Here is a 26,852-nt window from a genome sequence, read left to right as displayed (position 1 = left end):
ATTTTAGCACAAAATACTATGAGTTCATAACACGGAGTTCTCCATACCTCTAGAGTCTGCTATAGTGGAAGATCAGAAAAGCAGCAGTAACTTAAGGCAGACACTTTTCATTTGTCAGCGTACCATTACCTGGAAAACATTTGTTGCTGACCATTTGTGACTGAAAATATGCGTAGCACATTTAGCATGCTTACAAATCTCATTTATACTGTTTGTTCATTGCACTATGCATATGCGGTTCAGTTGAGAAACATTTTCCAAAGTTCTGAAGTCACCTTCCAAAATCAAGAGTTCAGTGAATTAGCATTTTTATGCCCTTGGAAAAGGTAAATGATTTTTTTTTCACACTTATTTTCTAACAGAAATGAAATGATAATGCTATAAAAAGTATTTTTTTAATACAAAGCTTCAAATTAAATTTTATCTGCAGTACTATATTGTAGTAACAATAAATTGAATCAGTATCACAAATAGGTATCTGAATTTCTAGTTAATATAAATAAGTAAAAGAAATTTAACTTGACTGCAAAAGATCCTGCTTTTACCTGACATGTTAGCAATGTAAATTCTAGGGTTATGAAATGATACATTTCCAGTACTTGCCATTAGCATTTCCTTAAGAAGGCCTGTTAGAGTTCTATGGCACAATATCTTTTATGTAAAACTATAGACTGTGCAGTTGTTATTTAAGATTAGTTGGGCATAGTGAATAGATCTTTGAACTGTGGATACTGTTTTGTTTTTTTGACAGATATCCAGCCATGTTAAAGCAATTGACACAATTTACCAGTCAACAGATTTCTCAGGAATCCGTAACATCAGCTTTATGGTGAAACGAATAAGAGTAAGTTGTGCTGGCAATGCTTGTAGCTTCACCTTTTTGCTTGGAAGTGCTATTTGTTCAAAAGACCTATTGCGTTTCCAGGGCTGTTTAGCTTTACTGTTTACTGATAGTAAGCATGTAACACGAGTGTCTCTTTTGCGAATGGTTCCTTACCCCCTTTATTTGATTTGGTTTTAGTCTGTATTGTCAAAGGCATGCTATGTTGTTATTAAGTTGTAGTCAACTCTTACAAGAATCAACTTAGGTTTCACTAGTATTGGCTCCAGCAAATACTGTATTGCTCTCCAAGGACTTTAATTCTAAAATAGGTAACTGTTATTTAGGTAAAACTTCCTTCTAAAAGTGATGATTTAAGAGGATAAATATAAACCTATGAATGCTGATGATAAGGAAAAAAAAAGGAGTGATTAAAGGAGAGAGGATATATTACACAAATGCAATTCTTTATTTTTAGAACATGTTTTTTGAAATATTGGGGTTGTAATATGTCATGGACTGTAAATCTTTAGCAGCATCTTTAACTATTAACATAAAAAGGTATTGACAATAGTAAGCATTTTAGCTGGCATTTACAAGTCCAGTGAAAATGAATCACTTGTAACAGTTTGTTTCGTTTTACTTTTAGATTAACACAACTCTAGATGAGAAGGACTCTTCAAATCCCTTCCGATTTCCTAACATTGGTGTGGAAAAGTTTCTGGAACTGAACTCAGAACAGAATCATGATGATTATTGCTTGGCCTATGTGTTTACAGACCGTGATTTTGATGATGGAGTCCTTGGTCTGGCCTGGGTTGGAGCCCCTTCAGGTAACTGTATCCAAAACTTCAGCACTATGAGATTAAGAAAGTATTGGAGGTACATACAGAGAAGAAAAGTAGAAACTGTCCTTTAAGTTGACAGCAAGCAGACAAAGTCTCTCACAGCTGAAGCCAGTCTCTAGCTGACTTCTCACAATTTTGTCTGGATGTTCTTTGATTTTTGTTATAATAGGAACAGAATATCATATCTCACTTCAATTAGTCGTGCTGTCTTTCTGATGAGCAGTATCTCAACAATAAGGAAAGGCATATTTCTTTTAGTGGACAAAGGTGGTATTGGATGGCTTTTTATTTATGACAGGTATGAGTAAATTGACAGAAGAGAAAAGTATTTATGCTATATACAAACAGAGCTCAAATCTATGTAGCTTGATTTTTGTGGTAGAATAACACTGCAGAATCCTTAGTTTTTCTAGGTAGTGTTGGAAGCTATTTGCTTTATTTTTATACAAAAGTAAAACCAGTAAGATATTGTTCTGAGAGATACCAGAACAACTGTGTAACTGTTCTTGAACTGCTTCTCATTAGTTTCAATCTAGTGGTGTATTTTGAGTTATGTTGTGAAAAATAAATAAATATTAAACCAAGTAATGGTTTTCATGTGTGCAGGATCTTGAGATGTTTGTCATGGATGTATTAGTTTTTTTAAAACGGTATATTTAAGAGTTGTTAATCTTTAAATTCAAGTAAATAATTATGATTCAGCACAAATTCAAAGTTCACAATCAAAATCAAATTCAGAATGATCAGTCCACATTTGTTCTACAGCTTAATCCTTGATTACATGGCAGTCACTTGATGGAAGAAATGAGAGATCTCTGAGACTTTGCATGAGCTTGGATACTTCTATGAGAACATTATGAAGAGCTTTAACAGAGTTAAAAGTTTAAACAGAGTTTGTGGAAAAAAAATGAAGCCCTTCATGAGATGTAGATATAAATTATAACCTCCCTTTATCTACTGCTGTATTTTCCTCTGAAGTAATTTAGCTAAAGAGCACTGGAGATATGTGGGGAAACGTGGTATGACAGTCTGCCTTTCATTTCAGGAGAGTAAAATACTCAAGTGTTAGTAGAATATTTGGAGTGGAGTAGGTATGTTAAGATGACCTGTGTGAACTAATTTTAGTGACTGTGGAAAAATCATAGGAAGCATAATACACAGGTGACCTACGTAAATAAGAAACTGAGTCTGTGATGTCTAGCCTAGTACATAGAATGAGCAAACACAGAATGAACTGGAGTGTGTATTCCATAAACCCTCTTTCAAAAAAAAAGAATTTGATTGGCAAAAGTGAAATTGCTTTGATATATTTTCATCCTTAATGCACATACTGACAAAGTTTAAATGGGATATTTCATTAAAATGAAATTTTACTCCAGAAAGTAAGGAAGGGCCTTTATAGAGTTTTGTTTTGTTTTGTTTTGTTTTGTTTTTTTGGGACACCGGTTCTGGCAGTAGTAGAATAGCTGAATTTTAGAATGTTCTTAGTGGCTCAGTACAAACTTCAGTTACAGAAAATTTTGGTGAAATTAAAGTCATAATTTCACAACTTTTTCAAACAGTAAGTGTGATGTACTTGATTATTGACCTTCTAAATATGGATCTGGATAACCCACACATCAAAACCAATTTCAGCTTTTAATTGTATGGTGGAAAAATGAGTCACTTCTGCTGACAAGGCTAAAAATAGCTAATTTTAGCCATTTTTTATAACTGTTCTTGCTGCGATAGATAATTTTCTGTGATTGTACTGTTTGTGTTTTTTTTTTTTTTTATATACTCAGTGAAATCCAATTGGGATGTAGATTGAGAACACCTGTATTGGATGTTGCATCCTGCTAGTCCTGTACTGTGGGTATGATAAAATCAAGGCTTGTGCATGCAGTGAAAGCCCAGAATAGGCCTTTTTTAATAGCTATTCTAAAATAGCTTATTTCCTGTGTGAATGTATTCATTCAGTGCTGAGAGCAATAGTGTGGATAAACTTCATCTACTTTCAAAGTTGGGTTAGCATTAATTACACAAAAGAAGTCCTGGTCTGTAAGGATCCAATGAGGTAGTGAGTTGTTTCTTGTTTTAACTGACAGATGAAAAGTACGCTGTGTTTAAGTGACTGTTATACTTTGGTCTAAATGCAGGGAGCTCTGGAGGAATATGTGAAAAGAGCAAACTGTATTCTGATGGTAAGAAGAAATCTTTGAACACTGGAATAATCACTGTTCAGAACTATGGCTCTCATGTTCCTCCCAAGGTTTCTCACATCACTTTTGCTCATGAGGTTGGACATAACTTTGGCTCACCTGTGAGTATTACTACTGATCTGTTATTTTCAATAATTTTGAAATGCATGATTGGTATGATTTGTGAATGGAGTTTTTACTACTTATAGGTAAGGAAAATACGATCATAAAAAAAAAAAGGTTGCTGAAGTAAGACCTTGTGTGAGTATTTTACATCATTGCACCAGTTGATTTTTGTGAATTGTTTATTTCTACTAGTTCAATGTCTTATAAATAAACTGTATTATTATTCCCTGAAACTTTCATTTTTTTTTAATTGAAGACTAGGGTTGCACACATCTTTTAAATGTATTTTGGTTTATGCTAGAGTGGAGGAAGAATCAATGCAAAATTGATTAAGATGACAGTTTATTCAATGAGAAAAGATGGAACTGCCTTTTTTTTGTTCAATTATTTTTACTTACAGGATTACAAAAAAATAAATGAAGGGGATTAAGATACCTCAAATGGCATTTTAGAGCTAAATTCTCCCCTCATTTAGGGATATGATTTGTTTGTGACAAACCAAAACCAAAAGGCTTTTGTGATTTTGCTGGACTTGAGAACAAAGTAGAGGTTTTTTTTGTTTGGGGGTGGGGGCTGTTTTTTTTTTTTTGTTTTTAACTTAAGTATATAGGCTTTCTACTCTTGGAAGTAAAACAATATCAAGATAGAACAGAAATAATGAGTCGTTCAGAAACTGGTGCTTGCATATGTATGCTTACTTCATGTACCTTGAGAACATCCCTAATACAACCGCTTTGAATGGGAACAATAGGAACAAGCCTTCCAAGTAGAATTGAAAATATGAGCATGCGAAACTGAAAAAGTTAGTCCTACCGAGTGAAACATCTTTTGGATTAGTTTGTAAGATGCAATTTACAATGAAATTAAAAGAACCATTTCAGTCCAGGAAATATGTAAAAGTACATATTTGGTTCTACCAAACTGTAAGTTATGCAGTTCTCACAAGTATCTTTAGTTTTAACATGTACCTACTACTTTTAGAGACATAGGCTACATTTCTGGAAAGTTGGATACATCAGAACTGCATTAGAGTTCCTCTTCACAATTTATTTTTCAGTCTAACGGCTAGTATGCTAGCTTGCCATGTGTCATACTGAATATTAGGCTTGTCACTGGAGGACTGAAACCAATTTCTTCTCTAATCTAAAGTTCTCTTTGCCCCTTCCTGAAAGCAAGCAAAAAGATGAACTGCTGTTTCAGTTGACTCCTGTTTTTCTTCCTCATAGTAGTGCACCCTTTTCTGACTATAAAGCCATTCTTATATCAAGTTTTTTTCAAGTCATTTTTCATTCTGGGACATGCGTATGGGGTACATATTCCCAAGAATTCAAATAAGCTAAAACTTAAAAAAATATATGCTTGTTGCTATTGTCAGTAAAACCTTTTTCCATTTCCTTTTTATGATCTGAAAAGACTTCTACTATAAGATGGTGTTTTATGTGAGAATTAAAGTTTCATAAAGTTAGCAAATCAAGTACTTTGTTCACATGTATAAAAAGCAAGAAATTAGAGAAGCTGTTGCAATATATATATATTTTTAATTTTGCAGCATGATTCTGGAATGGAGTGCACTCCAGGAGAATCCAAGAACTTGGGACAGAAAGAAAATGGCAATTTTATCATGTATGCAAGAGCTACATCTGGGGACAAACTTAACAACAACAAGTTCTCTATCTGTAGTATTCGAAACATCAGCCAAGTTCTTGAGAAAAAGAGAAATAATTGCTTTGTTGGTATGTATTTAGCCATCCTGAAAGCAGAACAGCAAAGTTGTTAATAATAAGCTTAATTAGAAATTTATTTTTTTAATTACTGGAGGATTCTGTAAATAAAGAATTGAATTTGAGATCTGTAGTTTTGTGTCAAGTTCTGGGTTCCCCAGCACAGGAAACACATGGATGTACTGGAGCAAGTCCAGCAAAGGGCCACAAATATGATTAAGGGATTGCAGCATGACATGAGGAGAAACTGAGAGAGCTGAGACTTCAGGCTGGAGAAGAAAAGGCTGGGAACGGGGTGGCTTGTGTCTGTCTGTATAAATTCCTGGTGGGAGGGAGTAAAGAAAACCAATCCAGACTCTGCTGAGTAGTGTCCAACGAAAGGACAATAGGAAAGAGGCTCAAATAAAAATACAGGAAGTCCTATTTATATGTGAAGGCTTGGGTTTTTGCGTATGTTTGTTTTCTTTTCTTTTTACTATGAGGGTGGTTGAACACCGGAGCAGGTTGCCCAGAAGGTTATGGAATCTTTTCATCCTTGGAGATGCACAAAACCCATCTAGACAAAGCCCTGGGCAACCTGCTGCAGTTGACTCTTCTCTGAGTGAAAATTGGACTATACAACCTCCAGAAGTGCCTTTCAGCCTCATCCTATTATCACTCCTGGCTTCCTATCTACAGAAGAAACTCCCATTGTTATCAGCAGAAGCCTTTTACTCAGAAGTTTAAGTTGTATGAACTGTAGGAATGACTAAACTGGGTGGTGAACAAGTAGTGCAAGTTGACTTACTTGAGTCCTAGTCTGCACAAAGTTCAGCTTCAGCAGATATTTTCAGTCTTGTCTAGTTGGATGCTGTTGCAAGTCAGTATTTTCTTATTTTCATATCCTTTGTACTGCTTTATACAAAATATACTGGCATTTTTCAGAGTCTGGTCAGCCAATCTGTGGTAATGGACTGGTGGAACAAGGAGAACAATGTGATTGTGGATACAGCGACCAGTGTAAAGATGAATGCTGTTACGATGCAAACCAATCGGAAGATAAAAAATGCAAGTTAAAACCAGGCAAATCCTGCAGGTATTGTACATTTCTGTTGTAGTACATTTATTTAAAATACCTCATGCAGTGAGTGAGAAGTTGATCAGCACAAGTATGGTATACAATTCTTGGTGCTAATTGTAACTTGCTTTCCCTTGGTAGTCAAATGACTGTTTTCTAGTGTTTTTATAAACTTACATGACACTGGGTTGTATCTATGCTAATATATCCTAATACTCAGACTGACAAGTGTGTTGAAACTTGGTCATCTTTGTCTGAAATTCATTGCACAAAAGTCTTTGCAAAAGCTGCATGATTCAGAAAAACATGCCCAGGATGCTGTTTTTAAGACAGGTACAGGAAAGCATTAATTGCTCAAATAATAAATGGAAGGATATTCTGAAGTTGGATCCTTCCTAGTACCATTTCTACAGTGTTGCCTAACTGGAAGATGATTTAAGGCTATACATGACCAAATGTTTTTCTCTTTTTATGGTTGTTCTATAGATGAAATTATGTTTTTAAGTCACGTAATATCTTTGCAATGTTCTACACACGGTGACTTATAAGAGCAGCTTTTAAAGATTATAAGACTTTGATGCTATGGTGAAGGTGAAGTACAAGTCTACTATCTTTTGGTTACATAACTTAACACAGATGTTAAATTTTTACCTCATCTAAAAACTTAGGTGGATTTTTTCACCCAAGAGCTTTTCTTCCCCTCCAGAGACAGACATAAAATATAACATCTGGTTAGCCAAAAAAGAAGAGAAAGTTACTATTGAAGTCTAAAACAGCTCAAGTTTTTAATACAACATGCAGAGTTGTTCTAATTAATCTTTCCTGCCTTAAAATATTACCTTTGTTGTGCTGTGAGTGGAAGTAGAAGTAGCATCTGCTGTGAAAACATATTTGATGCTGTAGATGAGATAGAAGGACAATTTGTGGTCACAATAATTTTGTATGCCTTTTTTCACCTTGCAAATTCCTGTCATTTCTTCTGGGGAGGGAGGAAAGCCTTACATTGATTTATCATTGGTTCATAAGATTTTCTTTTATATCGTGCATATGGTGAGTGAGGAGCTGACTGCTTCTGAGTACACCAGGTGCTGCTGCCACCTTTTCGTTGCTGTCTTCTAAAAATCTCGTGTTCAGCTGACTATAGTCTCACTTTAAGCCCTGCTAAAACAGTCTTAAATATTAGTTGCTGCATCCTTTTTCTTTTAGAATTTCCTTTTTCCAGTTTTCTTTAAGATAGAAAACTTTATGGTTAAAAGATGTTTCCAAATAGTTGTAAAACAAAATCCAAATGTAAGAATGGGTCACGTAAATTGCATGTTGAAGTACTATATACCTCAGGAAAATGATGGTAGCTGTCCAGTAATGCTGTGTATCTTTAAGTCTTTTCTGTGTGAAATTAGTGATTTTTATGGCATACCATAGTTGTAAAATAGAGATCATGACCTCCAGAAGGTCTGCATTATCTTCCAATGTCCACTGAATGCCAATAAGCGCGTTGTGAGTGGTGTTGAGTTATAGAATAATTTGAAATGAGAACCCAGGAGGGTTCTTTAGTCAAGTAGTTATATATGTGTTATAACCCTCACTCTTCTGCTACTTGTAATGACGTGTACTTGAATATAGCTTCAGAAGGAAGTGGTCTTCCTGTGGCTGCATCAGGTAGAGTAGGGTGATATGCTGCTAGGCCTTGCTCTAAGACCCTCAGATACCTTCATGTCAGTGCCAAAAAGTTTTGGGGAAACCTGAGCTATGTGGCTTCTTCAAAAAGTCTTTCCTTCCCAAAAACTTTGTAAGCTGCATATGATTTCTGATATAAGCTCTTCTGACCTGTCTCCTTCCCTTTTCTCATTTATTTAAACAGTGTAAGTGGTAGAACTTTTCTGCAGAAAGTAAAAAAAAACCTTGTGGTTGTTGCATTGGTGACAGATAAATCTTGACTTACTGACTGTAATGAAACCGATACTGTCAAACTCATCAGTTATTCCTGAACTAATTTTGTTTACTTGCTAATTTAACATTTTGTATATACAAGGTTTAAGATGCTGTTATTTTCAGTATATCTTAAATTAAGATGCATTTCTACTATTTTTCTTACACATTGCAAATAGTTTTATTACTGGCATGAGCTGAGAAGTTGTTATTCTGTGCAGAAACCTTGTTACCTCAAGGGAGGAAAAATATTTTTCAATTTACCTTTTACTTGGCACAAATCATTGTGCCAATTACTCTGAGAAGGTTTCAAGATGAATATTTCTTCATAAAAGTTCACTTTTTCTTTATATTCATATTTTATTTCTAGCCCTAGTCAAGGTCCCTGCTGTACTGCACACTGTACTTTCAAACTAAAGATTGAGAAGTGTCGAAATGATTCTGACTGCGCAAGAGAAGGAATGTGTAACGGTTTGAGTGCTCTCTGTCCAGCCTCTGAGCCCAAACCAAATTTCACAGATTGCAACAGACGTACACAAGTTTGCCTAAATGGGGTATGTTTTTTTGTTTATTTACAATTATACATAACTCCGCAGTTGTTTATTGCAAAGCACTAAACATTGGGCCTTGCAGTGATACGGTTTCAATATTTAATGGAGAACAATGTAAGAATAATCTTCTTTCAATAGGGATGTTTTATTTATAGATTTCTGTCAAGATAACTGTGAAGGTACAACAAATATTAAGCAGCAGCTAACAAGTGTCAAGCTAGCTTTACTATTTGAGAAGGTTCCATTTAAATTTTATGAAAATGAAGCATATGAAAGTGTATTTTACCTCCTAATGACATTTTCTTTTTTTTCCTGAGTCTTGATCAAGGAATTTGTTGCCTTAGAAAATTAGTTATATTACTGGGACATGCTGAATTTGGTCTAATGAAAATATACAGTCCTTCCCTCATGCCGTGTGCATGTAACACACATGCAGGGATATGGAATTACTCTGAACTGCCATTAGTTTCCTGGGTTATACAGTCCATGGCAGTTACTATTAAAAATAGATGGGCAATATTTTGTAAGTTGATCTATGTTTTCTTGAAAGGAGAAACAAGCAGAAGTCATCCTTTTAAAAAGCTGTAACTCCTGTTGCTCTAACTCTTCATTTTTCACAGTTCACTTTTTAATGAAATAATTAGCTAAAAATCTATTATAAACTCAAGAGTCATTGTGAAGATAGAGGAATTGGCTGTATAGAGTTACTTGATTTTGAAACAAGTTTGTAAATAAACTGATTTTTTAATTAGAGTTTATTTGAAGAGTCATCCCACAGTAATTGAATACACAATATTTCCTGCCATAAACTTTTTATTCTTATTTTCTGAGGGGAAAATATTTTTGAAGACATGCTCTTTGATTTGTTTTATGAATCATGGTTTTGAGTAATCATGTTTGAATGTGAACTGCAGTGCATTCCAGTGCTATGAAGCTTTTGCAGAGTACCCTAAAAGAAGATAGTGTTAAATATATATATATATATTAAACCACCTTTAAAAATTCTCAAGTAAGCCTAAGCATTGAGATTAGATAGTTATAATCATTTTTTGTTATATAAACTTCAGAAGAAATTCAAGCTGTTCTTTGTTTTATTAGCATCTCTGCAATTATGCGTTCAGCTATTAAAAATTAATATCTTTCCTAATGTCAGTTTGCTTAAAAGTGAAATTGATTTTTTGTTTTCTCTTGCTTTTGTCTCAAACAGCAATGTGCTGGCTCGATCTGTGAGAAGTACGGCTTGGAGGAATGTACGTGTGCTAGTTCAGATGGCAAAGACGATAGAGAACTGTGTCATGTCTGCTGCATGAAAAAAAGTAAGATTTGTCTGGATTGTATAAGCATGAATATAGCAGTAGGTATCTGCGGAATTTTCTGACAGATTTTTTTTATAGTTCTTGTTAGCCTGAGATCATACTGTGGTTTTGGTTCATACTTATTTTCGGGTAGGCATTTCTTTGTATTTTGTAGGAAATACTCAATGTATTTTGTTTTACAGATTAACTTGAAATTTTTCAGAATATTTTGAACAATTGAACACTAAGGTATTCATGCACATATGTTTTTAAACGTTTTGAGCTAATCTGATTTGTATTCACTTTGCAGTGGACCCGAGTACTTGTGCAAGTACAGGTTCTAACCGGTGGGAGAAACATTTTGGTCGTAAAACCATTACTTTGCAACCTGGATCTCCTTGTAATGATTTCAAAGGCTACTGTGATGTGTTTATGAGATGTCGGCTGGTAGATGCTGATGGCCCTCTAGCTAGATTAAAGAAAGCGATATTTAATCCAGAGCTATATGAAAATATTGCAGAATGGATTGTGGTAAGTATTTTTGTCTTAGCAGTCTAATATAAAATGTTCTTGCTAATTAGTGTTCACAGCTGGTAAGTATCACTATATATATGCAGTACTTCAGCATTCTTCAGAGTATAAACAGTCCTTGTTTTCACTGGTATTTTCTATAAGTACCTTGAGTGCAGCAAACTGTTTAACAGATGGAGGGAATGAAAACAAGTGTCTTGAGTAAATATTTTGTCTTAATACTTCTATTAAAACCACTATGTTTTTGCCTTAATGTTCATATTTTTTAACTCACTGTGTTTTCCCATTTTAACTCTTCATATTTGAATATTCTGCTTTCTTTTAAGGAACTGAGTGTATTTGCCTCTAGCATTTCTGATATTACATTTTTCTAGTAATAGATTGGGTGGGGGAGCTGTAAAGAAACATATAGCTGCGCAATGTTATATAAACTATAGATTGTTTTAGGCTTATATAGCTCTATTGTAGTGCAAGTATCTTCTGTGAGATACTCTTCTGATAACAGAATGAATCTTAAGGGTTTTTTTGGTGTGTAAGAACTTTGACTATTTTTCTTTAAAATGTTAGGCTCTTTTAGGTGATGTTTCTGGTGCTTTTCTAAGACTTTTTAAAGGCAAAGGAGAGCCATATTTAATGACTCCTGTCTCGTACATGCTTGCCTTTCCTTCAAAAAAAAAATCATTTTTTAAATGTTTTTAGGCTCATTGGTGGGCAGTATTGCTTATGGGAATTGCCCTGATCATGTTAATGGCTGGTTTCATTAAGATATGCAGTGTTCATACTCCAAGCAGTAATCCAAAGTTGCCTCCTCATAAACCACTTCCAGGTAAGCAGAGAAATGTTTTATCAACTCAACTGTTTTATTCTGAAGGGGAAATTTCTGGTGTCCCAACCTACAGTTCATTGCCTGGTACTATGACACTCAAAATTGAATTGTTCTACTGGCATGAATTCATAAAAATGTACTCTTGCCTTATTTTCCTATAATACATATCAAAAGAAAGCATTGAAAAGGTTTTCTTACTCTGCGTTCCTTACGTCTCTTATTTCATGCTATATTTTGTAAGAATTTTACTGTTAAAGGAACTACTATTGAGGCAATAGAATGTATTCTGTAAATATTCCATGAGTTTAATCATGGTCTAAATCTGAAGCTTTTCAGAAAAGTGGTTATATTTAACGTCTGTGGCCAGAGCAATTTTTCTGGAGATCATTTCTTCCTTTGCATTTGTTTTAATAATGCGTCTTTCTTTGAAACAGGCACTTTAAAAAGGAGGAGACCACCACAAACCACTCAGCCACAACAGCGGCAAAGGCCCCGAGAGAGTTATCAGATGGGACATATGAGACATTGACTGCAGCTTTTTGCCTTGGTTCTTCCTAGTGCCTACAATGGGAAAACTCACTCCAAAGAAAAACCTAATAAGTCATTGTCCCCAGTCAAACTCTGAGAAATTGAAGAAAAGGCATGATATGCCCTCAAAGCAAGTGGAAATGGTTAATTTCTGATGAGTGAATCTTCCAGCTCAAAAAGAAGAAAAGTGTTTTTCTTGCATACTTTTAATTTAGTGGCACAAAGTCCTAGAGCATCATGGTTCTTGCCCCCTTCTGTGCTCTTCATTGCTGCATTTTCTTCACTTGCAGGCAAATATGGCTGTAGTAAAACTTCTATTCAAGAATTGAAAAAAATATATATTTTTCAACTGCCAGACAAGGCCAGGAAGCTAGACCACCTCAACATTGGAGACATTACTTGCCAATGTATATACATTGTTATATGCAGACATGTATTTCTTACGTACACCCGTACTTGTGTGCAATTGTAAACAAGAGAATTGCAATATGGATGTTTCTTTGTATTATAAAACTTTTCCGCTATTAATGAAGAAATTACTGTTTAATTGACATACTCAGGATAACAGAGGATGATGTGTGTAATGGTCAAGGATCCTGTGATGCTTTACACAGCAATTTTGAATCAAACTTTTTATCATGATCGAAGTTGTTTCAAGCACTCATTTCATCTTTTATCAAACAGCTGCTAAGAGATAGCATACAAGATTGAATGATCTTTTAGAGATATAAGCAGGTGTGCAAACTTTGCTAATGCCAGAATGTTTCAAAATTGTTTTATATAAATGATTTCTTGTAGCTCAACATAAATGTTTTTAATTTGTCTGATTATTCAGTTAAATAATGAATAGTTAGATGTAATATTTCCATGCTTTAGTAGAAAATTCTGCCTGTTATTCAACTTGTTTTAAAATTTGCAACCAGTTCATTTGGGATCTTCAGCTATTCTTGCAGTATGATAATTAAGCTCATGATTCCGAGGGATGTGGAAAGAAAGAAAAGCTGTAGTTCATTTTCTTTTTTAATTTACCAGATATTCAGATAACTTTTCAGCATGATACTGTTGACTGATAACCACTAAAGTAGTGATTTGCCCAGCTATTGCGGCAGAGTTAAAATTGTAGTTAGGACTACCAACTTTCTCAGAAACGTTTTATAACAGTAGTGAAGTTCAACAGCACAATGTCCCATTCCAAAGTCCTTATTACGAATGTAAAATCATTGGCTTTTTTTAAAAGAGAAAACAAAAGATGTCTTAAGGTGCTTACTGCTATGCAGGAGATGAAAGGGGGCATTACAAACAAAATGTTCAAGCTCGTGATGTATTTATTGCTTGTTTTCCAAAAGCACCCAGCTAATTAGAGGCGCAAACGGCTATAATTTTCCTGGCTTTGCTTAGGAGAAAATTTACCAAGGGTTGGACAGGCTTCCTTTGTTTTTTTTTGTTTTGTTTTGTTTTTGTTTTGTTTCTTAAGAGTATAAGGTTTACACAATCATTCTCATAATGTGACGCAAGCCAGCAAGGCCAAAAATATTACTGAATATAATGGGATCTCTTCCTTGTAAACTTGTACAGTATGTGGTGACTTTTTCAAAATACAGCTTTTTGTACATGGTTTAGAGACAAATTTTGTACATGAAACCCCAGTCCAATAGACTATATAAATAATTCTAAATGATCTTAACTAGTTAGAAGTGTATGTAGTTGCTTTTAAATCATTTTAAATACGTTTGTTTTAAGACTGTGCAAAGATTGGAAGTGGGTTTGCATTTCTAAAAGGGTGACTTTTCTTCAGCAAGAGTTCTTAGTAACTTCTTGGGCGTGGTAGACTTTAACATGTAAATTTTTTGCCTGTAATGTTATCCTGTGGTAGGGTTTTGGCAGAGAAGTGCTGCCCTATTTTATTTTGAGTCTAAGTTAAATGTTTTCTGAAAAGAGAAATGTGCACTGAACTCTCCACTGCAAGTCAAGATGTGGTAAATCAAAAAAAAGTTCAAGGCAATGGAATACTACTGTCAATTTCATGTCCACTGTGTTTTATACAGTATCTTTTTTGTTCACTTTGGAAATTTTTACTAAAATTACAAAAAAAAAAAAGTATTGTGCAAAGATATGTAAGGTTTTTTGAAACTTGAAATGCATTAATAAATAGACTTGATGAAATCATCTTCTGAAGATCCATTTACTTTTTGAACCCTGAAAGCAAAAAGGAATATACAGATTCTATTTTTTTGCCGTTCACTGTAAAGGGGCAGTTGCACTGAGAAGTCATTGCACTACCTGTATAATCCCAAAGTGCATCTGCATATACAAATCTTGAAGTTAAATGCAAAAGTAGATATTCTTGTGTAAACTATTTAAGGAAAAGCCCTTAGAATGTCTTTAAATTACTTCTGTTATCACAGAAATAAAGCTTCATTCTCATCTTTAAAATGGGAACACATGACTGTTGGGGTATTCAAGCCTGGCACCATAGCTAGTGAATGATACTTTTTGAAATAAGTTTATTTTTGAAGAGGAATACCCCAACTGACATACCTACAGTGTTTTGAACGCACAATTAATGGATCAGACTTTTTGAAGGATCAAATCTGCAAATCTGCAAGGTGTTTTAAAACTGCCAAGCTGAGTCTGTGTTTTTTCTTTTGAATTGTATCGTTGATTTAAGTGATAAGATGAGCTGACAGAATATGGATTTTAAAAGCAGTCTTTCATTCTTAGAGCTGTTTGTTAAGAATAGCCTGCTTAGACATCTGTTTCCCTAACTGGGCAGCATATGCTTTGATTTAATCAAAGCATATTCAGAGTTCCTTCCTTACAGTACTTGTTTTCCCCGTGACTTTTTAATAGAAGTGTTTCCCCTTTTAGCTAAATAGCAATGTTAGGGCAAAAGGTATTAAAAGAATCACTTGGAGCAAATCCCTTCTGCATATCAGTATCATACCCAATAGATTTGATTGTGGTTTTATTTAAAGTTCTACCTTGGATTTCAAGCCAGAGGGATAGAAATAATGCCTGTACATGTAGAACACAAAATATGTGTTTTTTTTTTAAATGTGTTTGGGGAAACCAATGAGAACATAAGTAGTTGTTTAATATTTGACCTAATAATTCCTAGTTATAACTATTCACTTAATCATATTTCTTAATGTGTTATTCATGAAACATCTGTTTGTTGTCAAAGCACGTATAGTCAGAATTGGATGAATGTGAGAAGCACATCACAAACTCCTCTTAAACAATGAAACTTTATTTGAACTGTAAAGACTACAAGTCAGTGAAATAGTTTGCCTTTTAATTAAATGTTCCAATATTGCTTTCAGGGGGGAAAAAAAAAAAAAAAACACACACAATTTACTTCAGAATATTGGATGCTCGTTATTACACAGAGGTGATTAAAAGCACAGCATTCTTTGTCATTCTAAGCTGTGCTTGTGCTGACAGAGGTAGGCCTCTCATGGCTTTCAGGGTCTCAGTTCAGTTTCTGGAGTGATACAGGGTAATTCCAGCGAGCACAAAGTGAGGCACCACTATAACCACTTGGAGTCGGAGGTACGACTTTGATATTATGTTCTGGCTATGTAAGGCTATAAGTATGCTGCAACATAGGCTTAATGTCAATTTTATATCAGAAATTAGTGTAACAATTATCAAAAACATTGGGATGGGATTTATTTGGACACACAATTTCAAAAAAAAAAAAAAAAAAAGACCTAAAGACCTCAGAATAAATTTATTTGTATCAGCAAGAGTTTAAATATTGAATATTCCCTTAATTTTTGTTTGACTTTAGAGGAGTTTTTGAAGTGTGTTATCTGAGGATATACTGGCTTGTTGCAGTTGAACTAGAGAATGTTTTTCCCCAGAAACTTTAAAAGTCCCCAAGCTGCAGTATTCCCATTGTTTGGGTTTCAGCACATAGTAAATGTCTTTGACCTTTTTTTTCCCACCTGCTTTACCTGAACTAATGCTTTCAAACATTTTTCCTACAGCTAAGATCCCTTCTTATCAAGTAAGTGATAGTAATTTTACTGTCTAAAATATTTTCAAGTGTTAGAGTGTGTAGCTACAGAAAAATCACGACTTGAAAGTCTGTGAATATGCATGTGTTACATCATAGAAAATGCTTTAGAAGCTGTCTCAACTCTTGAGTGCTTTTTCTGGTGTAGTGCAACACTAATAACTGCACTGAAAAGGAAGCACAAGCCAGTTCTCTGAGCCTCTTGCTCTGTAATCCTTCAATATCTTCTGAACAAAAGCCTTTGAGGAGTGGGGCAGGATTTGGTTCAACAAGCTTACAAAAATCACAGCTTTTAGAAAGCTAGTGATAACCGATGTTGTAGATGCAATTACCAACAACAGTATTTCAATTCTCCTGTAAATAGACAAATATTTTATAAATAATAATAATAACCCTGAGCATGATAAGTAAAAGTGGCTGATTTTTTACCTTTCCCCAGAAGTGAAAGCTGAATTCCAGAAACAATTGAATTCTGCAAACAATCTAAGGAGAGGCATAATTTGAGGTATCTGGACACACTTCACCCCGTGCCCCCAACACCCCCTGACCACCTTATTTTTCATTGTGCTTTACTGCTCTGCTCTTGGAAAATCAAGTTGCCTTCAGCTGCGCATAGAAGTGACCACACTGAGATTTGCTTTTTTTATTGTCTTCAGGACAGAGTCCATCTTAACTTCATTCACCTCAAAATGCTGTCACTGGGTCTCTAGGAATTAACTCTGTCCAAGGCTGGTTTTGGTTTGTTTCTTGTTGGCGGTGGGTTTTTTGTTTTTGTTTGTTTGTTTTATTATTTATTTTATTTTATTCTTCATAGTAATTATAAACGTCTAAAAACAAGTCAAATGCTTACATAGCTGCTTCAAAAATACTTGTACTGAAATTTCCCTCTTCAATAATTTGACTTTCTGGTTTATTTTACTACGATTTTGAATAAAGTGACTGTAATATGTTCTGTGTTTACATTACAGAACAAAACAAATCTTTAACAAAGCTATTATTAGGTAATTGGAGTATTGGGGATAACAAAACACAAAATTCCTTGCTTAAAAATTCTATTTTTGACATAGAAAGCTGAAATATTGTTAGTGTTAATGAAGCACTTTTTGAGCAAAATCTATGAAAGCACAAAGCTTACTTTGAAGATCTAAAGATTGTCTTTACATGGAATTTGTACCTAAATCTAGAAGGATTTCTCATAATCAAGATGCTATTCAAGTGTCCAGTTTCTAATATCAAATCAGCCTCTGAAATTTACACCTCCAGAAGCACAGCCATTACCACGTGTGAAGTATGATTCAGTTTCCATTGTATTTAATCAGCCCTTCTGTTTCTATATTGAATATTCCTGTTTATTTAAATAGAAGCTAGCCATTGAAAACAGTATTTAAACTTTGGAAGTTAGTATTCTGGATGGTTGGCAAAGTTGCCTGCATTCACCATCTGATGATGGTTCATGCTTGCAGGATTGCTAGTTCAGCTCAACTCACTCATTTGTCGTGCTTTTCAAATCAATCATTTTAATCCTGGTAAGGTGTATTTTCCTACAATATCTTGGTATGGAAAATATGCTTTGCTCCAGGTCTTGTGACTATTTTACATTTTTTTCCTACTTAGAGAATATTTAAAATAAACTACATTCAGAATAGTCATAAACATCATTTTAATTAATCTTGTGCTTACCATTATAAAGTGACAAATGAAATACTTGGATGTACATATTTAGTAATGCTACTGTATGAAGTATAAAGCACGAGTAACCTCAGATGATAGTGTTTCTTTATGTAGTTATATTCTGATATAGGAAACAATGGAATTTTGTATACTTGAATTTTTTAAATTTATATGCACTGAAGATATCTGATAAAGTTTTGACCATTTTAATTTATTAATACAGTTCCAAATCATGCTAAAATCTGCTATACAGTGATTTAAAATCTAAAAATCTCAGGCATTACATGAACAATATGATTTTAATTCAAAAGTTAAAAACTTAGTTGTGCTACAATTGTGTGCAGTACACTAAGCATCATTAAATTACTAGTAATTTTAATTAGTATTCTAAAATGGTTAAACAGCAAAGCATTTTCCAATAGGACATCTTTTTTAGGTGTTGTAGTTATTTGGTTATAATGGATAGCTCAAGTTTTCTATACATTGAGATGCTTTCTAGTTTATGAAGGTTATAAAGTAAGAAGTTCAAAAATCTCTTTGGTGTTATCTACTTGGGAGTATGTTTACTATTACTTAACTTCACCTTTTCCGGAAATAATTTAGGAAAGATTTAATTGATAGTAGTCACTATTAATGTTTCAAAGCATTTAATTGGTAATTAAGTTCCTTTTTTCAAAGATGTTTCTTTCAAATAGTAACCTTTGTATTTCTAATGAGCAGGCATTTTTTCAGAGTTTTAAAGAATTTAAAGTTAACAGTTGCTGTTGATGAAAATTGCTCATTGATCACTGAGAGCAGTCTAGCAGATGAACAAAGTGCATTTCAGTTACTGTATCACAACGTCTAGATGTGTGGTATTTTGAATATGTTTTGGTACGTAGTTTCTTTTTGTTCTTGCTCACTTTTCTTGTCTCCGAAAGCGATCTTCACATCTCACAAATGTTTTCTCTTGGGATGGATAAAGTTGAACGTTTTCAATACTTTGAGAACAAAATGTCATTCTAGAAAGAAAATGCAGAATGTAAGTAGAATATTACTTTATAGGGATACTATATGTTTAAAAGTGTGCTCTCTAAATACCTCGACCTTTACTGTCTTTATCCTTTGTTTACTTTCACATGACATCCCAGATTGCACAGAAAGAAAACATCAAAAAGCAATGCCCATTAAAATCTTGACAAAAACTCCAGCCTCTGCTTACAGCAAAAAAGCTTCTAAATAGCATTAGGTTCCTGAAGATACCACCTGAACTCCCCATATCAATTAACCTTTTTCCAGGATTTCCTAAGTGGTACATCAGTAGTAATTGGCATGTTCTATGTTATTGACACAGTACTATTGGAGTGGAGTTTCCTGGTTAAAAAAGTGAGTATATCTGCCATAACCCTTTCACAGCCTTCATACTTTTATCAAGGTAAAAAATCTGTTTTCAAACGGCTCTCTAATTTGCACTATGTAGTATGTTTAATTTCATTTGGCAGCTATGATGGTACTGATTTGGGATCATCACTTTAAAAACAGCAAGAGAAGTTAGAGAAACAATTACTTTTTATGGCAGAGATGTGCGAAGTACTGAGTTAGGAGGATGAAAATACCTACAAAATACATTTTCAGAGAGGAAAAAGCCTAAGAAAATATGATCCCTCCACTGCCCTTCCTCCCACCCCAACACACATGGATTACCTTAAAAAAATCCATTTAAATTGTCTAATTTGTCTTTTGTCAGCATCAAGGAGATGCAGCTCTGCCAATAAGGACCGTTCCACAGAAAGTCTGCAGTAGTTTTAACTGGTGCTGGTAAGAAAGACACTGCACCAGGGAAAGGCCACCATCTGAGGCTGAGCCACACTTAAAGGTAAGACGTAGTTTTCTCATTCACCTTAATTAAAATGCTGTTAAAAAGTCTCAAATGATTAAAGCAGTGGGAATCATTATTAATTTTATTATTCTGTCATCTGACTGAAATTTCTCTGAAGAAGCAGTTTCAAAAGTGTTAATAGCACTGCACTGTGTAGAGAAACTACCATACTCAAATTTGTGGATACAGTCCCAAAGCAACTGGGGCGGGGCAGGAAACTATGAGTTTACTTTGGCTTCAGAATACTAAAAAAAAATAGATATTGAAAGGCAAATAACTGAGATTTGTCATACTTTGCAAGTAGGAATTTGAATTTGCATGGCCTTAGTGTTGAAATCAATATTTATTTTCTTTTGAATCTTGTTTCTTTGAAATTTCATGTCCTTCTGGAGTGAGATAGCAATTTATTTATAGGATATGATAATCAAATATTGTTAACAATTGTGTAGAAAAATTGCAGTACGGAACTTGAGTTCTTCCTTGTACCTGTTTGCTAACTCCTCTATCCCCTATTCCTTAGAATAATTAAAATTGTCAGGCAAGGTTTGATGCCTTAAATTCAGTTTAAATTCAGAATGTTTTCCACTATTATTTTTTTTTACCTCGGCTCAAAGAAATTCTTATAAGTCACTTAAAATCATGCAGTGTAATCTGAGACAATTAATTAAAATAAATAAATCAATAAATAAAATGTCAGAGGTTGTGCATGAAAAAACTCCAGATAGGTTTGAGTGTGGGGACTCAGATGATTGTATTTGAACTAGGATAGCCTGTTTGCCAAATGTCTGCTTTATTACAGAATGAAAAATGATATTTTCATTACACTTACTTCTGTTGTGTTTCCCCTGCTTTCACTCGTATTGTCTTCACTATAAGTCCTAGCCGGCGGGTGCCTTTTGTCCATGGTATTATGGTTTGAACTGTGTCCCAGATATTCTCCCAAACTGCAGTTCCTTCCCATTTGAATTTGATCATTATTAGTTCACCAATATCAGTGTCCAGTGTGATGAGAAAAGAGTAGGTTTTATTCCCATTAATTCCTTCAACACTGCAGAAAACAAAAACAGAATAATGCAATCTTTTTAAATGGATTTAAAAAAATAATCTATTCTCTTTGAAATCAAAGAAAGAACTGTTTCTTCCCTCTTCTCCAGGAGTAACATTACTGTCTCTAGCATACTCTTCCTCTAGTGAAATTTGGCAACTTGCTAAAAGAATAAAAAGGCAAAGTATGAGAAGCTTGGACAAGTGGTGAAGCAACAGTGGCAAGACAAAATGTATTCCACAATAGTATTTTTTTTATGCCTTCTGTCTGGTAGAGCAAAGGCTGACCCACACTGTTGCCTGTTCATTTGTTAATGCAGATAATGTCTCCATCATGAGAAATATCCAAAATTCTTTACAGTTGCCTATTTATGTTTTAACTGGTTACTGCCCTGTGTTAGCCAAGGGGTCAACTGAACGTAAGTGGACAGGATATCTAGCATTGTAAGAAACTTCCAAGATCACAGGGTTTGTTTTATAGAGATCTTATGCAATATACATGCATTTTTTTTGTAAATCAAAAATTGTGTTTTTTAAGGGGTGTGGATGAAGAGAGGATGATTTCCAGTTCATCTCCAGTTAACAGTACTAAACCAGATCATTCATAGCTTGATTATCCAAGTAATATGGTAAGTTGGCACCTTGTATCTAAACTCATACAGTGACATGTAATATCAATACTCACAGTGTGATGGGCAGATTTTTAGCATCCTCCTTTGTGCCTGTCAGAGAGATGCTAAAAGTTGGGTCTATCTGCTTGCCTTGGATTTCATTGATGAAGTGGATCTTGAACTGATAATGATAGACTGTAGAAAGGAAGAATTTAGACAGTGATGAGTTACATGGTCAAAAAAGCAATAGATTTCTCAGACAAAATAATTTTGCCTTTCGATGCAGAAACTTGACTGATACTTCTATTCTATCTTTAAGCTTTTTTTTTTTTTTTTTTTTTAATTAAAGCATTTTTTTGGATTGTTGCTGTGTTGTACTATCCCCTATGGTCTTGGGGCCCTATTGCTCTATTTAAAAGGGGGGAGGTGGGGAGTGTGGGGAGGAGGAAGCCTAGGCAGAGTTCTCTTTTAGAATAAAACATTCTTCCTTGGGAAATATTTCACCTTTTCTGAACTTTAATTGTTAGAATGTCTGGTAAGCTCTCTGTCCAGCTAGGAGAGAATACTTATGACTGGACATGATTAGGGATTGTACAGCACAGATCGAAGACCTTATGCGATGTTGTCAGGCTTTTTCTCTGACTAGCTAGAAAATTGCCCTGCAAAACAGAGGGCTAGTGAACTTTCCTTGACTGCAGAATGGTACGTTGTGCTTAACATGCATCTGTTAACAATATGACTTTGTTCAAGCACGTTATTATAAGAAAGTTGTCATTAGTGCTTTGAGGTTTGGTGGTTTCTAGAAGAATAGTGTTTAGGAAAGTCTTTGAACTGAAAAAAAGGACATGCTTCTGAGAATAAAGAGTGGCTAAGGAATCATCAGCGTACTGATTATGAGCAGTTTGACATTTAGTAAATTAAGAGGGAGAAAAACAAGAAAAAAACACACACCATACAATTAGAGGCCATATCCACGCTAATATTGTCAGCTAGATTTGAAGGTCCAACACTTTTCTGTCTGGTGATTTACCAAAAGAAAAGATTTGGCAGTAACTGTTTAAATTTACTATGGAAAAGTTGTTGGGTGAGGATGGCACTTCAGTGTTTTCATCTTGAAGATATCCAAGCATGATGGCTCTTTATTTAGTTTTGACACCAACATCAGATCTCGTATTTTCTAAATAAAAGTATTAACAACCAATGCTTTTATTTTACACACCACCTATCAGGATATACTATTTCTATAAAAATAAAGCCAGACATTCAATTGTATTGGAGATTTCTAAAGCAAATTGGCATTAGTCATCTCTAAAGCATTTCTGCAGAGTATAATGTTGCTTAGCTCTCTGTCAACTGCCTTCTTGACAAAACTGGTAGATTTAAGGAAGGAAACCCTAAGTTAACTTTTATTTAACAAAGACCAGAGAGTACTTGGTTAGAATTAAGAGGTGATGTGTTTATCCTTGCACTGTAGTCCAACTACACATGGAAAACTGTTCTGTTAAACATTGTAGCACAGTAGTTTTTGAGAAGATGCTCTGTCCTCATTTCTTCTTCTTACCCACTCCATGCTTCACAGATGATGCTACTGCTCTGTGTGGCACAGCTATTCTTCTAAGGGAATAATCTTTTCATGTATATTCACTGGTTGATTTTTGTAGAGCTCTGAATTCTCACAATGGAAGGTATTCTCTAGAAAAACTATGTTTTTGTATTGTTTCATAGTTACTGCATGTTAGTGAACAATGTATTTTCTTTTGAGAAGGTGCCACTCTGCAGAAAGCAAAATGGAAGGGTCTTTGCTGGCAACCACAAAAGCAAACCTGATGAGGACAAAGTGGGCAGACGCTTGTTTATAGGTCACTTATTACTATCCTGCCTTGCTCTGAGTTTTCTATTCATGTGAAAGTTGATTGCTGTAATATATGTTCTTAGTGATTTATAAAAGCTTAGCCTTTTGCTGTGGTTATTATGATGCTTGCTCTAAGGAAAAAGGTGAATGTATTTATATAAAAACTCTGGTTGACTCAGGGTACCAGTCATGGCCTTATTATGAATGTTAACTTCTGTGTAACAACTGCTTTTTTGTTTGTTTGTTTGAGCTGGATTAAGGTATGCTTCAGAATATAATGCCATTAACTTGAAAAATTGAATGTCAGATTTCATGAAGGAATATACAGCATTGTGAGATTTAATGCTGAGTTTCTCAAATTTCTTCTGTTTGGGCCTCTCTCATGATCATTAAACATTTTTTAATTTTTTTTAAGAGTGTTACAAAGATCACTTTATACACATCCTCCCACAGTTGCTGCCTTGTTTTGGAACTTTTATGAAAGGAAACTATTGTCAGGGGGTAATGGTATCTGGGTACATGCCAACAACTTTTTTTCTTAAAGGAAAACCATTTCCAAGCATAAAAATGAAACATGTTTGAAATGGAAAACAATGCCAGTAAGATGTAGTTGCAGCTTGTGGCAAAATATCTATCTCCGTATCCAGAGAAAAAAACAAGACAGAGATGGTATTTCTGTGTCCAGGTGCGTGTGGTGGTGGATTCAGGGTCATCAGAGCAATGCACTTTCCCAGTTCTGGTGGTGACTTAACTGTGCTGCAGCAAAATAACACTGAGAACTAGACACAGCCTTTAAAAATATGTAAATCTACCACAAGCAGCTTCCTGTGGCATTTTAAAAAAGTATAAGGAGATCCAGCAGGTTCAGCTGCTGTGAGTGTCAGTCAGGGCTGAGCAGATGCCTTTGTGGTCATCACCACGTAGTTCACAGCTGTATGTGGAAGACTTCCAAAATTATTTTAATAGTGCATTAATTTTATTTATTTTAATCTGTGGTATTGCAGTTGAGCACCAGGTACTGTGGGGAAACGAGCTGTGTAATACAAGCAAGATCGTTATATGCTTCTCTGATCCCTCCGGGCCCCCTTTCTGGCTGTGCCCCGTTGAAGGAGCAGGCGGGTGGGTGTGAGGGGAACCCCTGTTTGGCGGGGCTGTGCTGGGGGACCCTGAGGAAGACGGGCTGTGGTGCTGAGCGGGCTCTGGGATGGCACCGGCCCGAGGGGCTGAGGCAGTCTCCTCTGTGCCTAGTGGCCTGGGGCTGTGAGCGGGAGCCCTGGGCCAGGGGCCAGGCAGCGCCATTTTGTGCTGCCCGCCTCAGCCTCTTGACAGCCAGGGGAGGAAGGTGGTGAGGGGAAGTACGATGTGCCAAAAGTCCATGCACCAAAAATAACTTGGAAGAAAGGCGTCCTGCCGTTGGCCACCCACACTCCTGCTTTAAAATGTATGTAAAACCTCATGGTGGTATGTGGACGTCTGCTCAACAGCAGGAGTGGCCTCGTGGGCTCCCTGACAACCAAGGGTTAACTGGCCTGCAGCCAGGCCTAGGCCATTTTGTGAGGAGATGGGCAGATAGGCGTCATTTCCCTGTCAGACTGCATCCCTCCATCTGATAATGCAGGCAGTATGGATTCTCTTTGAGCTTAGATAGTTATTGTGCTCTTGATGAAGTAATTTAATGGAGATAAAGCCTGGAGTACCAGTCACTTTTAGTGCCATGGTTCTGCCCCGTTAAAGTCCATGCTATTCTGCTGTCTGTCCATTGTCTGAAAAGTAATAATTTGTGTGTAGTCTTGTAGACCATCTACAGATAAAATTTGGGCAAAGTTGGTTTTACAAGCCTCTCAGAGCAGTTGTGCTTCTTTGACTCGGCGGTACACCTCCATATGCTGTAACAAACTCGTGCAAGCCTGTTATAGAAAAATCCTGTAGATCAGGGCCCTAAGCAGCTCTGAGGCCCCAGAGCCACAGCAAACTTTTTCCTGGAAAAATATTAAGAGTCAAGACCTTGATGAAAGGGCATCAGGAAGGCCTGCTGGGATTCTTAATTGTCTCAGCAAATTGATTGTTACCATAGATTTTATAAGCTTTAATAAATGAGTAAACAGGATCACAAAGCCTAGGCTTATTATCCCCTTTTGTTATCAATCTGGAGACTGCAACAAGTATTCCCACGAACCTTTGAAAGGCATACGTGCTCTTGTTTTCAAAAAGAGTCGTCTACTTTTTGGGAGCCGTTCCTCCCTGATGTTGTAGCCCAATGTGTTGCACCGGTTCTTCCTACAGCTGAGGCACATTCCTTTGTCAAAAGTGTTGATGTCGTTGCACCAGTATGCTGTGCTTTGCTTGTCGTTGTGAAGCAGAGAGTCGATGAACAAATGAACTGACCTCTCATGGGCACATTTCACGGTTTGAGTGATGCCTGAAAAAAACATGCACAGTAATTTTGCATGCCCTTTTTAGCATTCCAACTACAGAGCAGCTAACTGTACCTATATATTACTGTACTGCTCACATCCTTCATGCTTACTAAAACGTCATGAATTTGTCTCAGAAATCATACATGTAGCAACCATACTTCTGGGATCATTCAAAGATAGCTTAGCTGAACCAGCATGCTAATAAAATTGAATAATTTGCTGCTTAAATTTTAGTCTGCCTGTACAAGACTCTAAATATGAGCCTTGATTTCATTGTCATGGCTGTTCAGTTAATAATGAAATACAGTATGAGACTACATGCAGTCTTTCACCATACTGTATTAAAGGCAGCAGTCTCATTCTTAATGATTGAATACTAACTTTTGGATGCTTACATGGTAAAGTCATTTGGGCCTCATCAGATTGACAGACTAATGTTGAATTTTGCTAGCTGCTACTACTGGGGAAAAAACAAAAATTAAATTAAATACGTTGTATGTATTAAGTACATAGATATGCTTTTAAGACAAATATATTTTTTCCTCCTTTCCTAAAAGGAAATATTACTTTTAAAAGATTTCAAATTAGAATTCAATGTTCATTTTTAATTGGAAAAAAAAAAAATCAAATGAAAAATTGAAAAAAAAAATCAAATTATGAAAGTTCTGTGCAATTGGGATATGTCATTGTGGACTTTTTATACATGTCTTCACAGATAGGCTTTCTAGATTTTCACATTTACTGTGAATTATTTTCTAAGATGGTCTGCTTTTATATAGTGTGATAGGTGAAAAATTTTTGCCATGTGGTATGCTGGTTGTACTCTTCTTTTTTTGTTCTTGATGTTTGTTTGTTTTTGTTCAGTGAAAAGTTCCGTTTGTCACAATGCATCAGTACCTTTACCTTTTTTTCAGTATGCTGTTGCATCAGTTCCTCTGTACATTTATGTTCAGGTACATTGGAACT

At 35.3% G+C, this 26,852-nt stretch overlaps 2 protein-coding genes across 5 annotated transcripts in view; one reads left to right on the top strand and one right to left on the bottom strand.

Moving 5' to 3' along the window:
- Positions 1 to 16,122, top strand: part of ADAM10 (ADAM metallopeptidase domain 10) — a 50,669-nt gene extending 34,547 nt beyond the window's left edge. Inside the window, exons 7-16 of the mRNA XM_035335533.1 lie at positions 752 to 844; positions 1,470 to 1,653; positions 3,807 to 3,970; positions 5,524 to 5,707; positions 6,620 to 6,770; positions 9,052 to 9,235; positions 10,440 to 10,548; positions 10,838 to 11,058; positions 11,758 to 11,884; positions 12,319 to 16,122. Coding sequence (XP_035191424.1) covers positions 752 to 844; positions 1,470 to 1,653; positions 3,807 to 3,970; positions 5,524 to 5,707; positions 6,620 to 6,770; positions 9,052 to 9,235; positions 10,440 to 10,548; positions 10,838 to 11,058; positions 11,758 to 11,884; positions 12,319 to 12,413 — 1,512 coding nt within the window. The 3' untranslated portion in view covers positions 12,414 to 16,122. The remainder of the gene's footprint in view (positions 1 to 751; positions 845 to 1,469; positions 1,654 to 3,806; positions 3,971 to 5,523; positions 5,708 to 6,619; positions 6,771 to 9,051; positions 9,236 to 10,439; positions 10,549 to 10,837; positions 11,059 to 11,757; positions 11,885 to 12,318) is intronic.
- Positions 16,123 to 18,076: 1,954 nt separating this feature from the next.
- Positions 18,077 to 26,852, bottom strand: part of LIPC (lipase C, hepatic type) — a 71,095-nt gene continuing 62,319 nt past the window's right edge. For all 4 annotated transcript variants that reach the window (XM_035335534.1, XM_035335536.1, XM_035335537.1 and 1 more), the window contains 4 exons: positions 25,646 to 25,888; positions 21,692 to 21,812; positions 20,792 to 21,010; positions 18,077 to 19,105 (listed from right to left, as the gene is read on the bottom strand). In XM_035335534.1, coding sequence (XP_035191425.1) covers positions 19,003 to 19,105; positions 20,792 to 21,010; positions 21,692 to 21,812; positions 25,646 to 25,888 — 686 coding nt within the window. In that variant the 3' untranslated portion in view covers positions 18,077 to 19,002. The remainder of the gene's footprint in view (positions 19,106 to 20,791; positions 21,011 to 21,691; positions 21,813 to 25,645; positions 25,889 to 26,852) is intronic.

This window comes from Oxyura jamaicensis, chromosome 10 (genome assembly GCF_011077185.1).
Source record: "Oxyura jamaicensis isolate SHBP4307 breed ruddy duck chromosome 10, BPBGC_Ojam_1.0, whole genome shotgun sequence".
Classification (NCBI taxonomy): domain Eukaryota; kingdom Metazoa; phylum Chordata; class Aves; order Anseriformes; family Anatidae; genus Oxyura; species Oxyura jamaicensis.
Note: the sequence above shows the minus strand (reverse complement) of the source record. Positions and strands in the feature narration are given on the sequence as shown.